Source organism: Hippopotamus amphibius, chromosome 6, assembly GCF_030028045.1.
Source record: "Hippopotamus amphibius kiboko isolate mHipAmp2 chromosome 6, mHipAmp2.hap2, whole genome shotgun sequence".
In the NCBI taxonomy this organism is placed as follows: domain Eukaryota; kingdom Metazoa; phylum Chordata; class Mammalia; order Artiodactyla; family Hippopotamidae; genus Hippopotamus; species Hippopotamus amphibius.
Genome location: NC_080191.1, coordinates 158,052,777 through 158,074,369, shown reverse-complemented (window position 1 = coordinate 158,074,369; position 21,593 = coordinate 158,052,777). Strand labels below are relative to the sequence as shown.

The 21,593-nt window shown below is 39.8% G+C and overlaps 1 protein-coding gene and 1 long non-coding RNA gene across 6 annotated transcripts in view; one reads left to right on the top strand and one right to left on the bottom strand.

The window, feature by feature from the left end:
* Window positions 1-14,198, bottom strand: part of ATP11B (ATPase phospholipid transporting 11B (putative)) — a 120,387-nt gene extending 106,189 nt beyond the window's left edge. For 2 of the 5 annotated variants that reach the window (XM_057739987.1, XM_057739989.1), the window contains exon 1: window positions 13,876-14,196. In XM_057739987.1, coding sequence (XP_057595970.1) covers window positions 13,876-13,902 — 27 coding nt within the window. In that variant the 5' untranslated portion in view covers window positions 13,903-14,196. Of the gene's footprint in view, window positions 1-13,875 lie in introns of all 5 variants that reach the window. The other 3 variants (XM_057739988.1, XM_057739986.1, XM_057739990.1) reach the window with 3 other exon arrangements.
* A 1,951-nt stretch (window positions 14,199-16,149) lies between these two features.
* LOC130855779 (uncharacterized) lies at window positions 16,150-20,476 on the top strand. Its single transcript, XR_009054372.1, has 2 exons — window positions 16,150-17,098; window positions 19,125-20,476. It is a non-coding gene; the product is annotated as an uncharacterized LOC130855779 (long non-coding RNA).
* The last annotated feature ends 1,117 nt before the right edge of the window (window positions 20,477-21,593 follow it).

The following is a 21,593-nucleotide window of genomic DNA, read 5'->3' as shown; positions in this document are numbered from 1 at the left end:
GTGGGTGACTCACAAGCTGGAGAACAGTTATACCACAGAAGTCCTGAGGGTTCTGAGCCCCATGTCAGGCTTCCTAACCTGGGGGTCCAGCAACGGGAGGAGGAATCCCCAGAGAATCAGACTTTGAAAGCCAGCGGGATTTGATTGCAGGACCTCCACAGGACTGGGGGAAACAGAGACTCTACTCTTGGAGGGCACACAAAAAAGTGTGCTCACCAGGACCCAGGAGGAAGGAGCAGTGACCCCATAGGAGACTGAACCAGACCTACCTGCTGGTGTTGGAGGGTTGCCTGCAGAGCTGGGGGGCAGCTGTGGCTCACCAAGGAGACAGGGGCACTGGCAGCAGGGGATCTGAGAAGTGCTCACTAGCGTGAGCCCTTCCAGAGTTCACCATTAGCTCCACCAAAGAGTCTGTAAGCTCCAGTGCTGGGTCGCCTCAGGCCAAACCACCACCAGAGTGGGAACACAGCCCCACCCATTGGCAGACAAGCAGATTAAAGTGTCACTGAGCTCCACCCACCAAATCAGATTAAAGTTTTACTGAGCTCCACCCACCCAGCCCAACCCACCATCAGTCCCTCCCACCAGGAGGCACTCAGGAGCCTCCCAGACAGCTTCCTCCACAAGAGGGCAGACAGCAGAATCAAGCAGTATCAGCAGTATTTCATCTTGTGGAACGGAAAATCACAGCCACAGAAAGACAGAGAAAATGAAAAGGCAAAAGACTTTATACCAGATGAAGGGACAAGATAAAACACCAGAAAAACAACTAAATGAAGAGGAGATAGGCACTCTTCCAGAAAAAGAATTCAGAATAATGATGGGTGAAGATGATCCAGGACTTTGAAAAAAGACTGGATGTAAAGATCGAAAAGTTGCAAGAAAAGTTTACCAAGGACCTAGAAGAATTAAAGAACAAACAGAGATATGCAACGCAATAATGGAAATGAAAAATACACTAGAAGGAACCAATAGCAGATTAACTGAGGCAGAAGGGCGAATAAGTGACCTGGAAGACAGAATGGTGATAATCACTGATGTGGAAAAGAATAAAGAAAAAAGAATGAAAGGAACTGAAGACAGCCTAAGTGACCTCTGGGACAATGTTAAACACACCAACATTCACATTATAGGGGTCCCAGAAGGAGAAGAGAGAGAGAAAGGACCTGAGAAAATACTGGAAGAGATTATAGTTGAAAACTTCCCTAACGTGGGAAAGGAAATAGCTACCCAAGTCCAGGAAGCACAGAGAGTTCCAGGCAGGATAAACCCAAGGAGAAACACGCCAAGACATATAGTAGTCAAATTGACAAAAATTAAAGACAGAGAAAAGTTATTAATAGCAACAAGGGAAAAACGACAAATAACATACAAGGGAACTCCCATCAGGGTAACAGCTGATTTCTCAGCAGAAACTCTGCAAGCCAGAAGGGAGTGGCATGATATATTTCAAGTGATGAAAGGGAAGAACCTACAACCAAGAGTACTCTACCCAGCAAGGATCTCATTCAGATTCGATGGAGAAATCAAAAGCTTTACAGACAAGCAACAGCTAAGAGAATTCAGCACCACCAAACCAGCCCTACAATAAATGCTAAAGGAACTTCTCTAAGCGGGAAACATAAGAGTAGAAAAGGACCTACAAAAACAAAAACAAAACAATTAAGAAAATGGTAATAGGAATATACATATCGATAATCACCTTGAATGTAAATGGACTAAATGTACCAACCAAAAGACACAGACTGGCTGAATGGATACAAAAACAAGACCCATATATATGCTGTCTACAAGAAACCCACTTCAGACCTAGGCACACATACAGACTGAAAGTGAGGGGATGGAAAAAGATATTCCATGCAAATGGAAATCAAAAGAAAGCTGGAGTGGTGATACTCATATCAGATAAAAAAGACTTTAAAATAAAAAATGTTACAAGAGACAAGAAAGGACACTACATAAAGATTGAGGGATCAATCCAAGAAGAAGAGATAACAATTATAAATATATATGCACCCAATATAGGAGCACCTCAATACATAAGGCAAATGTTAGCAACTATGAAAGAGGAAATGCAAGGCAGAAATAGAGACACAGGTGTAGAGAACAAACACATGGACACCAAGTGGGGAAAGCGGGGAGGGCTGGGGGGGAATGAATTGGGAGATTGGGATACCAAATTGTACACTCTAAATGTATGCTGTTTATTGTCTGTTAACTGTATCTCAATAAAAGTTCTTAAAAAAAAAAAACACTAATGGATACAGTTATCCCACACACACACACACACACACACACACACACACACACAAAAGTTAAAGACAGTTCTGGGACTTCCCTAGTGGTCCAGTGGTTAAGAATCCACCTTCCAATTTGGGTTCGATCCCTGGTAGGGGAACTAAGATCCCAGAGGCCTCTGGGCAATGAAGCTCGTGCACCACAACTAGAGAGCCCACATGCCGCAACTACTGAGCCTGTGCACCACAACTAGAGAGAAGCCTGTGTGCCACAACTAGAGAAGCTGGTGCACCACCACCACAACAAAAAAGATCCACATGCTGCAACTAAGGTCCAACACAGCCAAGTAAATAAATAATACATAAAATTTTAAAAAAGATAAAGAAAAAAAAGACAGTTCTCAAAAACAATGACATATAAATTTACGCAAAGACACACACACAGACTTATGAAATGTTACACTGACCTTGTTTTTCTCATTTTGCCATAGACCACTGAAAACTTTATCTATAGGAAACATCATTTATTAGGGAACTCATGGTCTAAGAGACTATATAAAGATTGATAAAAGCATCTTTAATTATTTAAGAATTTTGACTTTCACTGTCTCATAATAAATTCCTAAGTTCCTTTTTTTTTTAAATTCTTCAAATATATGCTGGAAAAAAGGCTGATCAACACTGGCAGGTAAGCACTGCATCAATTTCCTTTGATGCTGCGTAGGAGTTGGATCCACAAAGTCTGAAGGTCTGCACATCTAAGTCAGAGGCCAGTTCCTCCACAGTATTTAAATTTCAAAAGGGAAACACAAAGTTAGAGAACTACTTCCCTGTGTTTCAATAGTAAAAAATCAAGCCAACCTTCACATCTCTGTTACAGTTTTCTGAACTAATATGTTAAACAGCATAGTGAAGAAGTGAGATATGGAAGGATATCTGTATTCCCTTTGTAGCTCAAGAGATGCAATAGTGAAGAAACAATTTCCCAGGTAAAATGTGATTAAGACTTGAACTGACTATTTAATACTCAAGCTTTATCTGCCAATTGCACTCACTGCAAAAGAGTCTTCAAAGCGAAATCTTACAAGACCAATACATAACAAGTATTTACTAAGGGAAATGTGCTTGATACTATGCTAGGCACTGAACCAATATAAGTAAAAATATTTGACCATTATGAAATATCAGGCCACTTAGTATTTCATCTGTTAAATTACCCTATAATTTAATTTAAAAAATACATTATAAATACTATGAGCATTGATTACATGCTAGATAATATGCTTGATACTGTGGAAATACCAAGATGAGAAGTCAAGGCCCCTGCCCTGAATAAAACTTCATTAAAAAAAAAAAAAATAAGGCCTTTTAATAAGCATAAAAAGTGAAACAAATATCAAGTAAAATGAATAAAATTTTGACTGAAATAGCTGTAAGTCATTAGATGACTTACCTTTTTCCTACAGAAAATAATCAAATACATTCTTCTGAATAAGGAGCTAAATAATATAATTTTTAAACATAAAAAATAAAGTATGACAATTTCATTACAGATGTAATAAAAGTTATTAATGAAAATGGACAACTGTTTTATCTCTTCAGCATTTCCAATTTCTATTTCAATATCAAACTTTTCATACTTCAAAATAACTTTGCGGTTCCTAAAGTTTAAGATAAAAAAAGGGGTTTAAAACTGAAAATCTTTCAAAAAAAATTTGTCATGCTGTTCAAAATCAATTTAAATGTATTGCATTTGACATTAGATAACATATTCAAGAGGAGATGCATATTAAGGTACAAGCAAGGGCTAGCTTCTGGTACCTAAAATATGTCAACTTGAAAATGGCCATAGCTGACTGACTACAGGAACTCTTGATCACTTCTCTCCTTTCCCTTTACAAACCTGTCACCCCCATCTCCAGAGTACCACTGCAGTCTACAAATTTCTCTCCCTAACTCATTCATTCTTCTTGCCTCACTCTTGGGTAGATTTTAAATGGCAGGATTGGGAAAGAAATATATAGGGAAAACTGCTGCTACTGCTTAATTCTCTTCCACACTGCTAAACTCCCTGGAAGAACTCTCTGGGTTAAGTCCCACCTCTGGCACTAGTTAGTGACCCTGGAAAAGTACATACTTTGAACTCTTCCTTTTACTTCACAAAAGCAAAGACTGATACAATTTTTTTCTTTAAGACGACTTAGCTAAGCTTAAAATAAAATAATCATTTCTGTAATCAGGGGCTGAGACTTTGGGACTCTGGGTCTGGAATCAGGTAGTCAAGTTCAATCCCCTTTTGTACCGGGGTGCTAGAGTCAGGTTCAACTGAAAGGAGGTTGAAAAGATCTGTGTACTTTTAAATATGTATAAAACCTCCAAAGAGGAAACAGAATATCTTTTTTTTTAAAAAAAAGAACAAAATATTACAAGACAAATGGGGCAAATATGTATCAAGAACAGACAGAAATGAAAGAGGTCCAATAATAAATTCTGGGGGAAAAAAGTCATTTAAATTAAAAATTCAGAAGACAAGAATGAATCCTAGATTGGACACAGGAGAGAATTGGTGACTAGAAGCTAGAACTAAGGAATTCACACTGAAAGCAGCACAGAGAGAAAACAGAGGAGAAATATGAACAAGTTAAAAGAGCATAGATTAATATCACGCAAGAGTATGGGAATGAGAAAATTAAAGCCTGAGAAGCAATATTTAAAGGGAAAAAAAGGCTGTAAAATTTTCTGAACTGTAGAAATGACAGCTTTCAGATTGAAAGCACAAGTGTAGAGCAGGAAAGACAAAAACCATATGAAACAATATGATGAATACAGCATAGTAAAACTGAAAAATATCGAGGACAAAGAGATAATCTTAAAACCAATGTTAAAGAGATTATCAGCAAAGTAATGACAATTACATTAAAAGCATATTTTACATGAGCAATAAATGTCCAAAAGCAACGCAATAAGTAGTATTTTCAATATGTTTAGTGAAAGTAATTGTTAATCTAGAATTCTGAATCTACCTGTATTAGTATTCAATAGTAATATGAAATAGACATTTTAAGACATAAAAACTAAGAAAGTTTACCACGCATGAAGCTTTGCTTAAAAATAACTAAAGGACGTATTTCAGCAAGAATAAAAGTAAACAGAGGGAAGAGATGGTATTCAAGAAATAATGAATGGTGAGAGGGACTTCCTAAGTGGTGCAGTGGTTAAGGATCCACCTGCCAATGCAAGGGACACGGGTTCGAGCCCTGCTCCAGGAAGATCCCACACGCCACAGAGCAACTAAGCCCGTGAGCCACAACTATTGAGCTTGCGTGCCGCAACTACTGAAGCCCACATGCCTAGAGCCTGTGCTCTGCAACAAGAGAAGCAGCTGCAGTGAAGAGCCTGTGCACCACAATGAAGAGTAGCTCCCCGCTCGCTGCAGCTAGAGAAAGCCCGTGTGCAGCAACAAAGACCCAATGCAGCCAATAAAGAAATAAATAAATTTATTTTTTTAAAAAAAGAAATGATGAGTAAAAAATCATTGTAGTAAATCAAAATGAGTAACACTTAAAAAGTTAGAGAATGTTTTGAGTTTAAAAAGAAGTAGAGGGCTTCCTAGGTGGTGCAGTGGTTGAGAATCCGCCTGCCAATGCAGGGGACACAGGTTCAAGCCCTGCTCCAGGAAGATCCCACATGCTGCGGAGCAACTAAGCCGGTGCGCCACAACTACTGAGCCTGCGCTTTAGAGCCCATGAGCCACAACTATTGAGCCCATGTGCTGCAACTCCTGAAGCCCACGTGCCTAGAGCCCATGATCCGGGAACAAGAGAAGCCGCAGCAATGAGGAGCCCGCGCACCACAATGAAGAGTAGCCCCCATTCACCGCAGCTAAAAAGAAAGCCCATGCACAGCAAAAAAGACCCAACACAGCCAATAAAATAAATAAATAAGTAAATAAGTAAATAAATTTATTAAAAAAAGAAGAAGAAGTAGAACAACACACATTATGGAAGAAAATATTTGCAAATCACACATCTGATTAGGGTCTTGTACCCAGAACATATAAAGAACTCTTACAACTCGAAAAAGGAAAAAACAAAACAAAACAACTTAAAAATGGACAAAAAGATCTGAATAAGCATTTCACCAAAAAAACAAACCACAGAATACAAACAATCCAAAAAATCCAGCTAATATGGACATGAAAAGATGTTTTAAGGCATCAGTCATTACGGAAACTAATCAAAACCACTAGTTACCATTTACATTCATGACCATGAATCAGAAAGACAAAAACAAGGGTTGGCAAGGATATGAAGACATCGGAACCCTCATAAATGGCTGGTGGGAATGTAAAACAGTGCAGCCACTTTGTAAAAGAGTTTGGCAATTCCTCACACAGTTAAAAAGAAAGTTATCATATGACCCAGTAATTCTACTCTTTAGGTATTTACCCAAGAGAAATGAAAATATACATGCACAAAATGCCCATGAACAGTCAAAAAAGCATTATTTTTAACAGCTAAAATGGGAAACAAACTAAATGTCCATTAATTGATGAATAAATACAAAATGTGGTACATCTATACAATGGAATATTATTTGGCATTAAAAAGAAATGAAGCACTGATATGTGCTACAACACAGATGAACCTTGAAAACATTATGCTAGATGAAAAGAAGACAGGTCACAAAATACCACATACTGTATACACGATTTACATGAAATGTCTAGAGTAGGCAAATCTACAGAGACAGAAGGTAGATTAATGATTGATTAAACCTGGGGGCTAGTAGCTTGGGGGAATGGAGAATGAGTTAGTGGGTAGGAGTCTCTTTTAGGGGGTATAAAAATGTTCTAAAATTAGAGTGTGGTGGTGGCTGCACACCTCTATGCTCATACTGAAAAACTGAATTGTGAACTTTAATGAGTAAATTGTATGGTATTTGAGTTATATCTCAATAAAGCTAGTAAAAGAAAAAAAAACAGCTAAACTATTACGTAACAGTCATGTGGAAGATGAGAGGGAATCCTGAAGTCAACATCTTCTAAATCCCTGTATTATTTGTAGGTGGATAGAGATGCTCAACATATAGGCATAGCTAGGAAAAAGTAAAAGATAATAATACGATCCATAGCGTCTACATGATCAAAGGGAAAAATATGAATAGAAACAACAAATTCAATACAAAGCCAATCAAAATCCTAGAAAGATTTTCCACACAATTAGATAGAATTAGATTATGAAAAATAGCATATGGAAGAGTAAAAATCCAAAGCAATGCTACGGGAAAAAAAAAGATTGGGGGATATCAAGACTTCTCATAAAACACTATAATTAAGACAGTGCATTATTGGTGCACCAACAGATCAACAGATGAATGAAACAGAATAGAGAACCCAGAAAGAGAGTACAACACAAAGAGAATTGATGGTATATGATAGAGAAGGCAAACAACACAGGTTAGTGGGGAAAAGATGGCTCATTCAATAAATGGCGTCGGGACAAACAACTTCCTATGCAGGAGAAAATAAATCCCCTACTTTATTTCCTATACAAAAAGAAATTTCAAGTATATTAAAGACTTAAATGTTGTAAAACTAAATATTTAGACAACTTGAAAAAATGCTAGAAAAATAGCTTTATGACCCTGGTAAAAGAAAGGAATTCCTAAACAAGCAATAAAAAGTAGAAATCATTCACCTAATAAATTTACCTATGAATAAATTTAAAATATCAAAAAAGACACCATCAACAAAGTTAAATACAAGGGGCAGGCTTGAAGAAGATACTTACAACATACACAACAAAGAACTGGCATCCAGACTACAGAAGAAACTAATAAGGAAAAAAACCACTCAAGTTTTTCAAGTCTAACAGTACATGGTGCTAACCAAGATGTAGGGAAAGGGGAACTCTCATGTTTTAGAAAATAATTTGGCAATATCTACTAACAGTTATAATGTGCACACCCCATGACCCAGCAATTCCACTTCTAGGTATTGCAATTAAAACAAAACAAAACAAAAACAAAACCACACACACACAGAATGGTCACCGCAACATTTTTTTTTAATACGAAAAAAACTGACAGCAATTCAAATACCCATTAGTCCTAGAAGAATGGCTAGGGCAGGGGTTGCTTCATTTTGGTAGTTCCAGAGCCTAGTAATATGCTATCATAGAGTACATGTTCAGAAAATGTTTGAGTAAATGAATAAATGAGAAAGAGATAGTGTTACCTAAAAGTAGATGCAGAGTTGAGAAACAAGCTTTTGTTATATGGAGAACTAAAATAAAATAGACAAAAATCCTTGCCTTCATGATATACATGAGACAAGTAGAGCACAGAATATTTTAAATAGTGATAAGTGCTAAGAGAAATAAAAAAGCAGGGGAGGGGGATAGGGAAGTATGCATGTGGGGATTTACAATTTTATACTGAATGGCCAGAAAGGGCCTCACTGATAAGGTAACATCTGAATAAGGATCTGAAGGGAGTGAAGGAGGCAGCAGATAACTGGGGGAAGAACATTCCAGGCAGAGGTAACAGCCAGGGCAAAAATCATAAGATTGAAGTAAGCCTGGCACTTCTGATGAATTGCAAGGTCTGTGTGGATAAAGCAAAATGAGTGAAGAATAATGGGAGATGAGAAATGGTTTGGGGAGGGGGGTGGATACACATCTAGCAGGGACTCTGGCTTTTACTCTGAGCAAGAAGGCAAGTCTTCAGAAGGTTTTAAACACAGGAATTACACGACCTAACCTGTGGTTTAGTAAGATCACTTTGCTATGCTGAAAACAGACTGCAAGGACCAAAGGGATATTTAATAACAATAGTGGCAATCACAAGACTCTCTGGGGGCATTTGGGCAAGGTTCCTACTTCAGTGCTGCTAGGATAATTGGGATTCCACTAATGCTTGGCCTCTCTTAACCAAATAAAAAATTGGATATCTGAGAATATATGTCTGAACATAGAGATAAAATAAGCAAATATTTCAGGATCTAAGATCTTGAACATTAATTTTTGAGGTTAAAATTTACTTAGCCACACCAAAATAATACCACCATAGGCCGGTACTTCCCTGTCCTACTCCTCATTCATTCCTTGAGAGAGGCAAAGAACTTTCAAACTGATGCTGAAATAAATCTGATGTACATTTAGTCAACCAACATTTGGTGAGTGAGTATCTACAACAGGCCAACTGCTGTCTTGAGTGCAAGGGCTAAAAAGATGAACAAAATATGGCCCACTGTAAGATATTGACAGCCTAGTCTAGTGAGCGAGATATCTAGACTTACATAATGTGCTATAAAGAAACACAAGCTCACTTTTAATGTTATACAGCAGCACTAACAGAATTACAACATGAGCCACAAATACAAGCCACACATGTAATTTTAAAATTTCCATCAGTAGTAACCATTTTTTAAAACGGTAAAAAGAAACAGGCAAAATTAATTGCAATATTTTACTTTACCAAATAAATCCAAAATATTATTTCAACATGTAACCAACAAAAATTGAGATATTTTACATTCTTTTTTATACTGTTTTTTAAATCCTAGGTGTATTTTATACTTAAACCTTGTTTCTATTTGAACTAGCCACATTTCAAGGGTACTGGACAGTACAATTATGCAGAATAGACCTATTTTTTAGAAAACTGAAAAGAATTTGACACAGGGTACAGGGCAAAGAAAATTAGTAGGGGGAGGCTTGAACATGTTCACAGCTTAAAGAAAGAGTAACAGTAAACATACAACACATAACTGATGAGAGTGCAGAGAGCAGGATGAAAGAGCACAAATGGACTGGTTAGTTTGGAAAAGAGGACTGTCACACATTCTTTTGTGCCAAGTGGAAAGGGAAGAATTAAGATATAAACGAGTTTGGTGAATGTGAATGGGTTGAGAGTTCAGGCTAAGAGCTTCCTATTTTTCTCCTCAAAACAGAAGACAATTTTACTAGCCTCCTTCCATCACTGCCAATACAAACCTGAAGAGACTACGTTTATGGAACAATTTAAAAAACTGTATCCTAGAACAACATTAAGTTGTATTTTTTAAAATTACAGTAACATTCTAGCTTTTTTCTGGACTCAGCCAATCTTTGAATTTTGTCACTTTATCTCTAAACACAGCAGCAATACTATGGATTCATTCTTTATTTTCTCACCTATTCATTTATTCAGCAAACATGTACCCAGTGTCTACTCCTACTTCAAGTACTGTGTGAGACAATGAGCATACAGAGATGAATAAGGCCCTCAATGACCTACATTTGTGTCCCCAATATTTGGATTATTATGTCTGCACACAGTTAAGTGCTTTAAACACACAGCATTTGGACTTCCTAGGTGGTGCAGTGGTTAAGAATCGGCCTGCTGGGGCTTCCTAGGTGGCGCAGTGGTTAAGAATCCGTCTGCCAATGCAGAGGTCACGGGTTCGATCCCAGCTCTAGGAAGATCCCACATGCCACGGAGCAACTAAGCCCGTGCGCCAAAAAAAAAAAAAAAAAAAAAAAAAGAATCGGCCTGCCAATGGAGGAGACGTGGGTTCAAACCCTGCTCCAGAAGATCCCACGTGCCGCGGAGCAACTAAGCCCATGTGCCACAATTACTGAGCCTGCGCTCTAGAGCCCATGAGCCACAACTACTGAGCCTGTGTGCCACAACCACTGAAGCCCTCGTGCCTAGAGCCCGTGCTCTGCAACAAGAGAAGCCACTGCAATGAGGAGCCTGCGCACCACAATGAAGAGTAGCCCTCGCTCGCAGTAACTAGAGAAAGCCCGTGTGCAGCAACAAAGACCCAAGACAGCCAATAAATAAATAAATAAAATTTAAAAATGCAGCCTCCCCATAGCATTACATTGCCCTGCAAAGAAATATAACATGTCTACTAAAATAGGAATTGACAGAGACTGTCATTTAAGTCTAAGGTAGCGCTACACAACAGAATTTTCTGCGATAATGAATATGTTCTACTCTGAACTGTCCAATACAGTAGTTAACAGCCACATGGATTTTTAATTTAATTAGAATTTTCATAGCCAATGTGGTTAATTGCTACCATAAAAATCTAAATATGAGAATACAGTGAGTAGCTAATGGCTTTTCCACTATTATAATCAAAGTGCTGTCATCTCTAATGAGTTAACACACGTGATGCTAGACTAATACTAACCATACCAGAAAGACATCATAAGAAAATCTTCTTAGTGTAAAATAACTTCAGCATTGTGAGTCCAAAAAGAAAGAACAAAAGAGAAAGAAAAAGGAAAGGATTGTCCAATCTTTTCAGTCTACTTCCCCAAAGGAAAACATCAACTTTCTGACAACCTCCTAATTTTTCTCACTGTGTCAAGATGTGAAAATAGTTTGTGGAGAGAAGTAGTCAAACTTTTTAAAATTAGACTACAATTAATAGAATATAGGAATTGTTTCTGTAACAAAATGACAATAAACCTTTTTTCGGCAACACAATTTAAACTGTTGAAAATCGGGATTTATATAATGTATAAAGTTTATAACTCCAAAAAACCTGTCTCTGTGATCTGCTTATTAATTTCTATTTATCTGAGTTTTCTTAAGTGAACCTACTGCTAACAGACTCAATCCACTGAGCAAATGGAAGTATAATTGAAACTAGACTCTGAAGTGAATAATTCCTGGTGTAGTAACTAGAATGGCTGTTCATGACTTGGATAGTAAAATACACTTTTCATTACTCTGTGTACCCACTATCCTTAATGTATAATTTAAGTGACTGTACAAACTTAATCAGAGAGACAAAGTCCTACATGGCCACAGGTCTGATTACATACTTGGAAGATCTGATAACTTAAAGGTAAAACCAGTGAAGTGAGCGACTAATGTCAGATAACATTTCTTATGCACAGCAACTTGTTCAACTTGTTAACCACCCCATAAGACAGCTGTCCTGTAAATTAACCACTCAACTTCCTGCCCTTCCTTTTAGTTGTGTTCAGCTGAAGCCATTTAAAAAAACATTACCAGATTGCCTGTCTTGAAGATGAGAATGGTTACACAATCAGGATTTTATTCAGGTTAATAAAAAAAAAAAACCCTAATACTGAGAAGTGGTGTCTTAATCTACTAGAAAAAACTTTGAACCACTAGCACACAAAAACACCATCAGGTAAACAAGACATATACATGAAGATGGGCAAATCAAAAGCATGAGATCAGACCTGAAATAATTAACTTCTATTTTAGTCAAGTTACCCAGCTGCGGCTTACTGCAACAAAACCAAAGTATTGCAATAATTTGGTCTTATAATGACATCATTAGCTTGATTTCCTAATAAGGCATATATCTGGGATCTCTGAATTCACAATTACCTAAAAATAGAGAGCTAACATTTGTTTGAGGGAGTGGCAGACAGTTCTAGTTTTATTTATAAGATATTTTTCGAGAATGATGCCCACTGCCAAATGAATTAACAGAAGGCTGGCTCTGAAACAGCATACCATTAGTTTAAACATAAAAATGCACTTCTAGAGCAAGGAAAAAGACTTATCAATGTTTTGGTCCCACAAAATCTTTACAGTCCCACAGAAACCATTTTTGCTTCACTGCCTTTTAAATTAGTAAATGAAAACACCGAAGCAGCATTTAACTACTAATGCGATTTAGAAATTAAGCAGCAACCAGTAACAGACCTTATCATGGAGATAAGGTTAGGCTTCTTCAGCCAGGAGCAATTTCAGTCCTAACTGTCACGTTACCTTAGTGCTTTATTTTGGGGGCTGTAGCTGCCAGCAGGCAAGAAAGTTTTCTCTGTGAATTAATTCTGAGAAAGGTGGCGCTTTTTAGGTGCCTTAAATAACCCTCTTCTAAGATTCTTTTTTTTTTCCAGATGTTTCAGTAAAACTGAAAAGTTAACCATTGGTGTCAAACCGATCGCGTTCAAACTGCCTCGAGGAGAACGGAAAAAAGTAGGCTCGCATTCCAAAAGTTTCACTTGGGGTGGGTTGAGGACAAGGTAGGAAGGCTAACAGTCCTTCGTAACTATCGTACTTTTCTCCGAAACTAGACCGGGTGCTGGGATAGTCTTTCTTTCCCTCACCCAGGCCTCGGGTGTAATTTCTTTCGCTGAGAGGGGTTAAACTAGATAGGTTACCCTCCTCCTTGATAATCAACGTAACCTTGAAAACAGCGAGGAGAGGGGGCCGGAGACAAGTCCTCCTCCTCCCCTTCACTCAAACGTGTCCCAAATTATTCAAGGCAGGAGACACGAGCCTCTCTTCTCTCCCCCAAACCTACTCCTTCTGTGCCCTCGCCCGAGTTCCTCGGGGGGGACGCCGACACGGCTCTCGACCCACTTCTGGGCACAGCCTCCCAGGCGCGCCGAGGAGGCAGTAACCGAGAAGCGCGGGCAGGAAGCGGCAGCCTCCCGCCGCCAGCCTCGGCGACCCGGGCTCGGCGGCGAGACATGTGCCGGGGCTGCGCTGGGCTCTGCCGGCTCCCGGGCCCGCGCCCGCCGCCGCCGCTGCGGCCTAGCCCGGAGTCGGCGCCCCGGCCTCGCGACGCCGCGCTGCCGGCCCTTCCCCGCCACTCGGGCCTGCGAGGCCGCGCGGGAGCGAGGTCCGGGAGGTGAGGGGCGGAGGCACCTACCAGCTGCCGCCGGACCCAGCGCCACATAACCCTGCTCTCGCCGTTCCGGTCCCGCGGGACGCGGGGGGAGGGGGCGAGGGGCTGCAGGTGCAGGTCGACGAGCCAGCGGGGGAAGCGGGAGAGCCCCTCCGGCTGAAGTTCCACTCGCCGCCGCCGCCGCTTCACTCCCCGCGCCGGGGCCCCATCTCGCCGCGCGGGCCGCGAGGTCCTACAGGCGCGGCGCCGGCGCCGCCCCCGCCCGGCGCAGCTGAGCCTGCTGCCGCGCCACAGCCACCTTCATTATTGACCGTTGGCACCCGCAGCCCAGCCACAGCCCCGCTCCCGGCCCCCGGCCCCCGGCCCCACCCGGGCCCGCCCCCGGCGCCGCGGCCCGCCCCCGGACGTGACGAAAGGGGCTTGCGGCCGGAGGGCCCCCGCTCAGCCTTGTGGGCGGGGAAGGAGGCGAGGGCGGAGGGGGTTGCGCTCCCAAACGCGGCATCTGCGCTCTGCCCCTTCCCCTCGTGTCGCGGGTGGGATTAAGGCGCGTCCGTGTGTCTGTCTGCTGAACGTGCAGCTCATGGCCGACTGCTCCGCTTCTACCTCCTGTTGCAGGTCCGCTTCTGGCTCTCTGCCTTCTTTGGTTCCCCCAGCCTCCCAACACGCATACGCACGGTCAGGAGCGCAGTGAAAGTTAATCCCCAGAGGTCTTCCGTTTCGGGTCAATTAAATTGTCAAAGCCTTTGTCTCAACACTTAACGCAGCTCTCTTTAGCAAACGACTGCGCTGCGGCTGGGGGAATCTTGAGCACTTCTTTTCAGTAATTTTGAAAGAGGATGCAACTGCCCTGTGCCTGGTTAGATGTGAACCAGTGCTGCCGGGAGAATACACAAGATCTGCTGCCTTGCAGTGCTCAATCGGACAGGTTAGGGGGAAAATACTTTCGGTGGGAAGGTAGTTGTTTACTGTTAACTGCCGAACTCCCGCAATCAAAAATACCTCATAAGTAGCAAGACTTAGGTAACATAAGGGTGTGGAAAATAGAGGTAAGAAGGAATATAAAAGCAGCCGGAATAAAGGTTTGACTTGGAAGGCCGAAATGAAGCGACGGGTCTCGCTTTAATCAAAAGCAAGCCCCTATACATCTTGAGTGTTATGTATGTGTGTTGTGTGCAGTATTTTGCGGAATTAAAGCACACGTCACTTTTCAACACACAAGAGTAAAAAAGAATTTTTTTTAATTAAGCGAAAACAGAAATCTAAATGAGATTAGCAAAACTAGGCAAGTTTTTGCGTATATATATATACACAGTCGTTTAGTTTCAATAGACATTCCTTATTATATAATGATTACCCTGCACCACAAATAGAGCCTTTCCTTAGGGGTATTTATGATCTGTAAAACCAGAAGTGGAATTTTACATTATATATAATCCAACTATAAAAATTAGCTAGATATTTAAAGAGAAAAAGTAATCTCACTTTTGTTCTTATGACTGAACCTTGCTTTATGACCGTAAAAGGAAGTCTTGAGATACATTTACTTACCTGTTATAATGATAAAACATTACTACCATTCATGGAGAACTTGTGTGTCCCAGGTCCTGTAATAAGCTCTTTACTTGCATGGTCTAATTTAATCCCCATCAATCATTTGAAGTTGATACTACATTCCCACTGTGTGGATGCAGAAATGGAGGCTCAGGTTAAGTAACTTGCTCAGATTAAGTAACGTGGCAGAGCTGGGATTCAGATTCTGGATGGTAAGGCAATAAAAGCTCATGATTTTAAGATATTATGAAGAAACAAAAATATGAACATACCTACTTTTATTCATCTGCAAGTGGTCTGATTAAATTAGGCCTTGAAAATTTTATTTATGTACCACTCAAGTTTGTCAAGATAAGAAATAGAAATCTAGAGGACATTTTGTATATTGCTATTTAACTTTGTCCCAATTTTCAAAAGATGAAAGTGGGAGGAATTGATTCTAAATGCTATGGTGGAATACGGTAAATTATCTCAAGATTACTGTGTAAAGATAATAATTGTAGCTCAAGGTGTCAGTAACAGAGTGAGTACTCATGCAGTGTTTTGGTCTAAGCATTTTTCAAGAGCAATATTATGCACCTCATATTAATCAAAGAAGCATAAAACCGTATTTTTATACTATAGATTATAACTCTTTAGTGGTGATGAAATCAATTTAGTGTGTCATGATCACTGCCTTTAAAAAACAGAATAGAAAATAGAATATATTGCTTAGTATAAATAATATGTATTGTTTTGTGAAACTTTTGTTTCAGGTGTGTGTGTGTGTTTGTGTGCACTTGTGCCCGCACACACACATCAGATCACAATATAAAAAGAACGTCTTCCTATTGGTTGTGGTTGGAAAGGTTTAAAAACATTGAGATCGGAATACACAGGACTTAAGGCAAGCACCAGCTGCAAAGGAAAGAAGGAGAATGTATTTGCAGTCAGTGGTAATTCATTCATTCCATAGCTATTTATTCAATGTATTAAACACCAAATGTATGCATAACAACTGCCTAAAATTAGGTGGAGACACAAGTGAAACTTTTAAGGTGAGCCCCTTCTCTCTGGGGAGTTTACAGTCTTGCTGGAAAGAGAAGTTGCAGAGAGGAATCAGTTAAATAACAGTCCAAGGCAGTATGAGATTAAGTTCTAAAGAACTATACCAATAATAGTTAGTAACTTCAGAAAACTGATGTTGGCAGTAGCAGTTGAGGATAGTTCAGAAGAAAGGAGCTGGACTTGAAATGCGAGGAAGAAGGTGGGAGGGAAAGGCTTTCCAGCAGGAAGAACTGCAGAAAGCTAAAGATGCTTGAGGTACAACTAATTAGGAGTAATAAAAGGTGGTGTTGGGTGAGTAAGAGGAGGTGTAGTATTAGGAGAGTTTCTGGCTAGTCACAGGAGTTTACCGGAAATTCAGCAATCACTGGAATTTTCTGAACAATGAAATGACAGGAAGAAATCAGAGTGTTAGTCCATAGACATTATATGTGATAGGGTGAATAGAGAGGAAAGGTCAGATAGGAAATTATTGCTACAATGAAACATCAAGTTCAAAAGTGCTGGACTGGCAAAGAGCCAGAAGTAAAGCATGTTATAGGAAGTTGTGCTCTGGTGACCGACAAGGAAACCTGAAACTTAAGCCATTTCAAGTGAGGTGACAGACCTTCCAAGAGAATAACAGTATTACACAACAGCCACTGAATTAATGGTAAGTATGGTTCTTTTGCTTGAGTAACTTGTTAACATAATTGGGTGCTAAATATACTTGTGAGATGTGTTTTATAAATTAATCTCCTAGTTTGCTGTAGTAGAGATTCTTAGGTATAACAAATATGAAAAGGGATATTCTTTTTCTTTTTTAAATAAATAATTTATTTATTGGCTGTGTTGTCTTTGTTGCTGCTCATAGACTTTCTCTAGTTGTGGTGAGCAGGGGCTACTCTTCATTGCAGAGCACAGGCTCTAGGTGCATGGGCTTCAGTAGTTGCGGCACATGGGCTTAATAATTGTGGATCACGGGCTCTAGAGTGCAGGCTCAATAGTTATGGCACACGGGCTTAGTTGCTCTGCAGCATGTGGAATCTTCCTGGGACAGGGATCGAACCCGTGTACCCTGCATTGGCAGGCAGATTCTTAACCACTGCACCACCTAGGAAGTCCCAAAGAGGGATATTTTTCTTGATCAGAACATCTTGGACTATCAGTAAAAAGCGCAGACTGTGAGCTTGTTAAGGTCATGATTCCTGGCTCATTCGTTTTGGAACCCATAGTGTCTAAAAGGTACTCAATAGATGTTTGTTAAATGAATTAGTAAATTAATGCTGGGACTTCCCTGGTGGCACAGTGGTTGAAAGTCCGTCCACCTGCCAATGCAGGGAACACGGGTTCAATCCCTGGTCCTGGGAAGATCCCACATGCTGCGGAGCAGCTAAGCCCGTGCGCCACAGCTACGTGCCTAGAGCCCATGCTCTGCAACAAGAGAAGCCACCACAATGAGAAGCCCGTGCACCGCAACAAAGCGCAACTAGACAAACCCCATGCACAGCAACGAATACCAAACACAGCCAATAAATAAATAAATTTATTTAAAAAATTAATGCCAATAACTGAGTAGTTAGGGAAAAAATATGTAGTTCTGGAATATCAAAGTGATGTAAAGCAAAGTATACTGAATGATTTTAGTAGATCCTAAGCTATGTAGTAAGACCACTGGTCCCCATCCTTTAGACTCAGGGCACTCTGTTGTGTGCTTCTCAGAACTCTTCACGGTTCAGTCTGATTGGAGGACAATGAGCCTTGCCAATCTGTTGCTTTAATTACTTCTATGTTGATGAAGCCATCAGATGGGCCCTAGACTCTGCTCTCATTTTTAAAAGGACAGCTATCTACTTTCTCAAAATCATAAATCTAGTATATTATAAATTATTATGCTTAAAAAGCAGTTTCCTTCTGGTTAACTATCATTCCAGAATTTCCAGACCAGACTTTAGGCAAAGAAAAAACAGACTTCAGGCAAACTTTTTCCAGTATTGACCAGGATTATATATGTTATCACCTTGCAAAGAAATTCATCGGGAACAATTTCACATTACGTATTTGCAACTTTTCTTGAAAACTTCTCAACAGATGTCAGTTGTGGACTGCGTTACATGGACACAGTTTTACTTTCTGGCTATTTATGCTTGTATAGAACTGAAACTCAAAGCCACTGTGAGAGTTAGCATCCATAGAATGATCTTTCTTAAAAAGTCAAAGTATGTAAAACATAAATATGTTCTGAACTGTGCCCTTAAAAATGGTTAAGATGATAAATTTTATATGTGTATTTTACCACAATAAAAAAATGGGAAAAAACTGCATAGGGCGGTGTCTGTTAACATCTACTTCATAGATGTTTCTAGGCTAAACCATCACAGTTGTGCTCAATGGCAAAATCTTGGCATTTGCCCTTTTATCTGTATTAGAATAGATCCAGAATTCTTTTCTGAGGAAAATCTTGGCTTAGCTCACAAATATTTCCTCAGTTCCCATCTGTTTCCTTAACTTTTATAAAACCACGTTAACCCCATCCCCAGTTCTGCTGAGTACTAATGGAAGTGAATATGCCCTGAATTGCCAGCACATATTTCTGATTTGCAGATTTATCAGAAATGCTCAGTTGGGAGAAGAAATGTTAATGGAGGATTTCCTGAGGACTGTGTACTCTCTTATGGTGATGTCAATTTTATCTTTAGATTAAAGAAAAATGATCAGAAATCCGTCTGTAGATAGTCTTGTTTTGGCTCCTGCTATGGTTGCTTTTACTGAACTGCAGTTTAAGATCATATGAACAGCCTAAGCCTAGAGACGGTAGGAGAAGCAGTCTCAGGAACCCCGTGACTGCTTTTGCTGTGGAGGTGCCGCTGGGAGCACCACTCACTTATCACACTGTGTTCTCTTGGCGAGAGCCTGCAGAAATTCATTATCACAAATGACTCTGCTTCTCTTGAGCAACTAGTTTGTTTTATAAGCTTCTGAGCATTTTGAATTATGTAATTAAATGTGCTTCCTTCTGTTGTTGTTGTGTTACTTTAAAAATTCAGAGGCTTATTTATGGCAAGTGCCCAGACTCTACAGTGTACATTTTGTGAATTACTCTTACCCTGACTTCTTATTTTGCCTACTTTTAGTTTCCTTTTGGCTCATTACTCCATCTCCTTTATATCTTATTATACTTTGTGTATTTTGTTAAGCCATCTTCAATCTTTTCTGAATAGAAGGGATAAAGGAAAATATAAGACAATCATTCATTTTATTTCATAAAGATTAGTTTTAAGGTAACAATGAGCCCCAAATAATCTAATCTGAAGATTATGTGATTTCCTTTACTGCCACCACAATTACATATGTTTTTCACTACTTTACAATGAGTGTAGATGTTAATTTGTATGAGTAGGAGATTAACTGGAAGGAAACAAAACAATGAGTAAAGGCTGAAGCCAGGTTAGGCAGTATGTGAAAGGAGGAGAAAAAAATGTGAGCAAGAAGAAAACATGCTGAGTCAAAGAGAACAATGTTCGTTAAGGTTGCAAGAAGTAGAATGGGTTGGAGGTTAAGTATTGAGAAATACTAATTCAAAGAGATTCCTGTATGGGAAACAGGAAGAAAGTGACTGCTTGTTTGAGGGGTTTTTGGTAACAGCTTTCCACTAAAGAATTGTCTGGGAGATTCACAGTTCTAACAGCAAGGGGATATCAGAGAGCAGGTGAGGTTAGAGTGGGGCAGAATCCTGGATAATCCTGGATAACAGGTATAAAGCCTGTTGCTGCCTTAGTGCTCAGGGAGGCTGAGAAGAAGGGCTGTGGGATGGACTGAAGACAGTGGCTGGTTGGTTTGGGGTCAGGGGAGATAGGATGCTGGGGCAGAAACAGAATTCAACCAGGAGGTGAAGCCATACTTCTCTGGGAGTCCGGTGAGAGGACAGCTGAGATCTGGCAGTGACCCTACAAAAACCCAGAGTAGGAAATCCTCTAGTAACCTAGGGCCTGGCACATAGTATGTGTAAAGAAATTTTTTTGTTACATAAATAAAGCTGTACCAAACTGAACTCTGTATCTATGTTACTGTGATTGTGCACTTGCCTGTGGTTAATATCCTGACATGGCTCTCACAGCAAGAGGGCCATTTGTTGTGCAAATAAGACAGGATCTGGTTGAGTCAGCCATTGGAAGTAACTCCCTACAGAGGAGAGGAAAGAGATGAATGGGGCCATGGTCTCAGCCACATTTGGGTCATTTCACATGTTGCATGTACCTCTGTTTGGAAATCTCTTCTGATATCCTCTTCCGTCTTACTTGACTAATTCCTCTTCATCATTTAAGTCTCAGCTTAAAAGTTACCCTTCAGAGAAGGTCAGGTTCCCTTGTAGAGCTGGGTTAAGACACACATAAACCCTAAGCACTTAAAAGATCTCAGTGGCTGCCACCCCTCCTCCTTAAATATGAATTCAAACACACACAAAAGTGTGAAACATTTACCTTTTTTTGAAATAATATACAACAAAATGTATACATATCCTGAATAACTTCTTTCTAGATTTTCTTCTGATTCAAATTACCGCCCTGTCTCTCTCTCTCTCTCTCTCATACATGCCACCCTACTCTCTCTCTCTTTCTCTTTTTTTTTTTCCTTGAGCCTCTGCTGGTGCCCCAAACAAGTTTTGAGTCAGCCATCCAACTCTGCACTCTCCCCATTAAGCATTCCCAGTGTCCCATACCTCTCCAAGTACTTTGCACACTGGTAATCATGTAATTGCTTGCAGAAATCTCTTTAATGTCTGTCTTCCTTATGACACTGTAGTCTTCTGTAGGGCAGGGTCTCAGTTTGTGAAGTTCAAGAGCTCAAATATTTGTTTGCTTGGCCAGCTCTTCTGTAAAATGTAAACAACTTTTAAAAGACTAATGCATAAATCAGCGTATCTTCTAGAGTGGTAAATTGGACTTTTGTGAGTACAAAAGGGATAAAAGAAGATGATGACTTACTAGCTGAGAAAGACAAATGAAATAATATATTTTCTTCTACAGTATTGATTTACTCAAAGACTTTATAGACTATTTAATGTTGATATTCTGGTAAATTCATTTCCTCTAGATAATTCCTAGTCAAATACATCATAAATCTGTCATTATAGTCAATATATTATTGATAGTTTTATAGGACCCATT